General features: G+C 38.2%; 1 protein-coding gene across 1 annotated transcript in view; it reads right to left on the bottom strand.

Annotated features, from left to right (window-relative positions):
• Window positions 1–2,098: 2,098 nt before the first annotated feature.
• The window catches only part of CHD4 (chromodomain helicase DNA binding protein 4), a 37,517-nt gene continuing 34,184 nt past the window's right edge, over window positions 2,099–5,431 (bottom strand). Inside the window, 2 exon segments of the mRNA XM_070742095.1 lie at window positions 2,099–2,596; window positions 2,739–2,914. Coding sequence (XP_070598196.1) covers window positions 2,579–2,596; window positions 2,739–2,914 — 194 coding nt within the window. The 3' untranslated portion in view covers window positions 2,099–2,578.

Below are 5,431 nucleotides of genomic sequence, written 5' to 3'. Positions count from 1 at the left end.
GCCTCCGCTTACTTGTGCGGCCTTTTGATTAGTTAGTTAGTGCCGCTTTCTTTGCGTCATAGATTTGTAAGTGCGAACGCTTTGCTGGGGATCGTTGCTTTTTTGTGCCTTTTTTATCTTATACTGTATCAAGGAGTAGGCAAAGTCTTCTATGACTTGTGGACTTCAACTCCCAGAATTCCTGAGCCAATCATGCTAGCCCAGGGATTCTGGCAGTTGAAGTCCACATGTAGAAAAGCCAATAGGGGGTTGCTGCTCCGTAGAAATAAATAGGGGGAGGGGAGTCGAAAGCGGGATCTCGTTTATCCACCCAATTTAATTTTTTCATCACCACCTATTTTATACTTTTTCTTATTTTATGGTTTTTACATTTTTAATGTTTTTTTTAAACATTAATGAAACCAGGTACAAGAGCCACTAATGTTCAATGCCATCCTCCCAGTTGGGGAGAGGAGCTTCTGCTCCATCACAGCTACCTCCAAAATGTGAATGTTATTTCCCACAGGGGCCCAGGCTTCCACCCTGGAGGAAAAGACTCCAAAAGCGGAAATAAGAGCCATGTCCCTTCAAGCAATCTATACTTGTATCTTCCTGAAGCCTCGGACTTCCGCATAATTCTGCCAATTCTTTATTACCAGGGATCCACAAACTTGGCAACTTTTAAGGCTTGTGGACTTCAACTCCCAGAATTTTCCAGCCTGGGAGAATTGAAGTCCACAAATCAACTTCTGGGAGTTGAAGTCCACAAATCTTAAAGTTGCCAAATTTGAAGATCTCTGTATTAGATGGTGAAGTTTATTAGCAATATTTTTTCTCTTCTGCTTTCAGAGGAAAAGTCAGACATGCTTATTCCAGGAGCGCTTTACAATCTGAAGTGTTTCTCTTCTGACTTGCTATGAAATGTTTAAAAAGTGTATCCCTTCTCAGGTCTTTTGTCAACTGGACTTGGAAAATGATTTCTCCAAAAGTGTGTTGAGACAGACAAGATCTGCACCCAGGATTGGAAACATTGGTTCCATCCTGGCAACAACAATGTGTGTACTTTCAACTCCCAGAATAAGTTATGTTGAACTTGAGAAACATTTAGCATAAGTAATTAATTGGATTGTGTGTTTTTCATTGCCGCATCTACAAAAAAACACTGTTGGATCTCCAGGATCGGGAGATGACATGTGACTCAGGGCAATTCTATGTACTTGGTAGTCACAATTTCTACTAGTCTTTTAAAATGCCATCATTCAATGCAACCATTCCAAATATACTTACAGTGCTGGGACTTCCTGGTGGTAGCCTATGCAAGCACTAATGAAATCTGATCACATAGCTTTTAATGTCAGTTGCACATGAATGAAAGATGTTTGCTGAATCTACTTACAATTTCTAGGTAGAAAAATATTTTCAGAGAATTATGTAGGCCCTATCAAAAAGCAAATTGACACGTGAAGGGCATGTCTTTTATAGAAAAAATTAGATGAAAATATTTATCAAGAGCCCTTGTGACAACTGCTTCTGCAGGATACTGCTTTTGTAAGAAACAAAGTGTCAACATCATCTCCCAATGTAAATCAACCACATTTTTCTGGCTAGCAATCTTTTTACAATCTCATGTGAGGTTGTTGGATAGAGTAACAATGGCTGGGTTCTCACATTGTGCTAAGCAATAAAGTAATGAATCAAACACTGATAGTCAGTAACCCAATTCATGGGCCAACAAATTGCATGAATAAGCTTGTAAGTTGCTTGTATGCACTGTGTGACATTTCAAGATACAAAACCATGATTTGTGATATAAAAGGAAGAGATTTAAAATGTGCTGAGCCTATAGTTTAGATAAATTCAGACAAAATGTGATACTGTCATGTAGGTGCTGCCTGTAATTGCACATTGCAGCACGTTTTATTTTCTATTACAAAGCCTTTTAAAGTTTATCAACTGGAAAAAGTATCTAGGACAGCCTGGAATCTCCTTATCTTGGGCTAAACTGAAAGTGTACATATTATTTGCACATGTACACTTTTCTATCAGATCACAAGTCACATTAAAATTTTAATAAAGAAGCTTTTACATCCCCCGTATATTTTGCCCAAAGCAAAGAAAATACAAGGAAACCTTTATTTTTAACTTTATCAAGATTTGTCTTTTTTCCAGCTGTTTCATAGGACAAGTCCAGTCAGTTTTTTGTATTAAAAGGATCTTGATGGAGGTAGCTGTGTCTGTCCTGACGTTTGCTTGCACTCATCTTGGTAAACGAACTGAAAATAAAATTAAAATCAAGGAAGAGTGGGCCAAGGTGATGAGCATTGCAGCCAGGTCTGTGTAACAGATGTGACGCTGCAGCCTCCAGTCACTATTTACAGAGTCCATCCAATGTTCCTTTTCACCCAAGTGCAATCTAAGTGCAACTGGCAGCTTATGGAAGATTGCACTTCCTCCTTTCTCCAGTCATATCCTCCATCTGAGAGGACATCATCTGATCAGGAGTGCCAGACGGAGGGGATGGGGATGGGGTCAGAACTGAAACAAGGGTATACGTGTCACTTTAGTTGAATTACTGGATTGATGGCACCAGTCAGGTATTTCACTGCTGCTGAGCCACCTAAGTTTAAGGAGGGAGGGAGGGAGAGAGAGAAACATTTAGTACAGTATATTCTATGCAAAGCCCATTCCCCAATCCCAAGGCAGTCGCCATGGGCCCCTCCCTCCAGGATAGGGTGGGAATGGCAGGGTTTGATGCTTACCTGCTGGTTTGGTGGTGGTGGAGGAGGTTCACTGCTACGATTTGCCAGGCGGCTGAGGATGTTGCGCTCCGACATCTGGAGACGCACAGCCACTGGAGGAATGCGGGCAATTGTGGCAGGTAGCCGTGTCACATCAGCCTTCATGTCGCTCAGCAACTCCTCCAGCTGCTTCAGCACTGGAAGAAATAAAAAGGAAATTCTCTCTGTAAGGCAGCTCATTTTGGGAAAGATCTCTCCCATGACCAGAAGGGCAACTACAAATCTGAACTGGAGGAGGGCACGTTCACTTGGCTTCTTAAACACAAATGCTAACAGTACAAATCTAATAAATAAATAAAATAAATAAATAAATAACAGTACAAAAGTGTCTAAACTATAACTATAAGCAATGGCTGTAGAGTACAGCCCTAAATAAAAATATCCTTGCCATGACATGCAAAATTCACTATACACATTGGCACAACTGCCCTCCTTTCTTAAGAATAAAAATTCACTAAGTTCAGAATCTCCTTCAAGAATGGAGAAGTGAAGGTAGAGGGCAGCTATCAGACTGTTAAAAAATGATGCACACTGGGAGCAGGTTGGCATTTCCAAAGGCTTTTATAGCCATTAGTTGTGTTAGCCAAATCTGTGCAGTAAGTAAACTGAACAAACAGAATGTTATGTATCCATACACTAAACTAAGGGAGCTTGCCGGGTAATGTGATTTAAGAAAGCTGCATGCAATTTCCCTGTGAATAGTTGCTTGAAAATCTTTTTCAATTTTACTGTTAAGCTGTCATGTAATCAGTATCTTTATATCTATGAAAATGTGTCAGCAAACAACATAAGGCACAATTCATCTCAGAGTGAGTTAATGAATATTTTGTCGTACAGATAAAAGAATGAACACTGACTTTTGAAGACCAAACTTTCAAAGAGGGACCCTTTTTTTTAGTTCAGATGGAAACTTAACTAAAGCTCTGAATTCATATTCAGGCAGAGCAGAAGAATGAGCAGCTCACAAAACAGATTTGAAATAAAGCTAAATTATGGGGCTGCTGAATAAACAAGAGAATAATAGGACAGTCACAATAGCAATTTTAAAAAATAATTTGCTGTTATTAGACAATAAAGACTTTGTGCCACCTGAATGTTAAAAAAATATTAAAATGGTGTTCTAAAAAAATCCATGAGAATTGATGATCTCCTACCCTGTTTTCCAAATAACTAGCTGTTGATCTTTTGATATTTGATCTTGGAGACTTAAAAGTAGAAATTAGTTGCCAAAAGAAAAATACATTTAAGCACTACAGGTCCTTCCCTTAATCTAAATTGCTGCAGATTATATCCACCTTTGGATAATTTTGGATAATTTTTTAAATAATGGAAAGAACAAAGTGACATTTTGTGTATATTACTCCTTCCCCCCTTTGCATCTTGAATTAACCTAAGGAACATTTTCTGTAAAACAGGTGGCAAGAACTGTGGTGAATTGCATGGTATTACTATGGCAAAGATCCATGAATTCAATGACATAATCAAAAATATCTACTTGGAAGAATTAAGTGTTATTCCGGTGTTCCAACTGTTCAAGGAAGAGCTTTCAGTGTAGTTTAGTAGGGCTCTATCAGGATACATATGGCTACAGTATAAAATGTATTTGATCTAAGGCTTAACTGGGTCAAACATCTCTAAGTATTATTCCTGATCCTTATCATATCTGATGAAGTTCCCTGAACCACTGAAACTAACACTTGTTTTGCTCATTTTGTACTGTGATTGCTAAATTCAGATAAAGCACTTAGTCAAGAAGACTTGTAATACCACTTTTCTTATGGAACAAATATTTAAAAATATATGGAATTATGCTTAGAAGCTTCGCTGAGCACAGGAACAGGGATAGAATTAAAATATGTTACTAATATGCTTCTAATTGTCTATTGGTGGGGAAACTTGATTTATAGACATGTTAACCCCTAGATTGAAAAAAAATCCAACTCAAAATTATCAAGCAGATAATTAGAAATAGCAATAATATCTTTAGTAATTATTACTGAACCAATAAACAGAGTATCCTTGCTCCCACAAGGGAAAAATGAACATTAATGAGGGACCTGGCGAGATATTGGTTCACAGTGGTAATACTGGTTTATAAATGTGAAAAAATACAACAATTTATATTTGTAAATAGAGACTGAGGGGGAAAAAGTTGGAGTTCCTGGAAGCCTGTAACTCTGACAAATCAGCCATCAACAAGTATATACACATAAACAACATCTACATACAAACAAAAAAGACAACAAAAAGACAAAAACACCTCCTTACTAGCAAGCAACACCCAGAGGAGCAGAGATTAACACTGAGATCAATATTAGACTAACAATCAAGAAGCAAACAATATCCCCATCAACTGCCAAGACCACTTTCATGAACACTGACAAGGCAAATATATAAAATGAGAGCAAAATTCACTCCTTTCCAGCACTATGTTAATAATTTGAGTTAATGAAATGACTGCAAGAAAACAAGCTCAGAGAGCACTCGCTGAGGGGGGGGAAAAATCATGCAGATATTTCTGTATGCAGAATTTGCTTTAAACAAACAGTGACTTGCAGACTTTCTATCAAGTGCAGAGGTCTCCAAACTTGGCAACTTTAAGCGAGCACAGCTGGAGAATTCTGGGAGTTGAAGTTCACAAGTCTCAAAGTTGC

Source organism: Erythrolamprus reginae, chromosome 2, assembly GCF_031021105.1.
Source record: "Erythrolamprus reginae isolate rEryReg1 chromosome 2, rEryReg1.hap1, whole genome shotgun sequence".
Classification (NCBI taxonomy): domain Eukaryota; kingdom Metazoa; phylum Chordata; class Lepidosauria; order Squamata; family Dipsadidae; genus Erythrolamprus; species Erythrolamprus reginae.
This window is presented reverse-complemented; position numbering and strand designations above follow the sequence as displayed.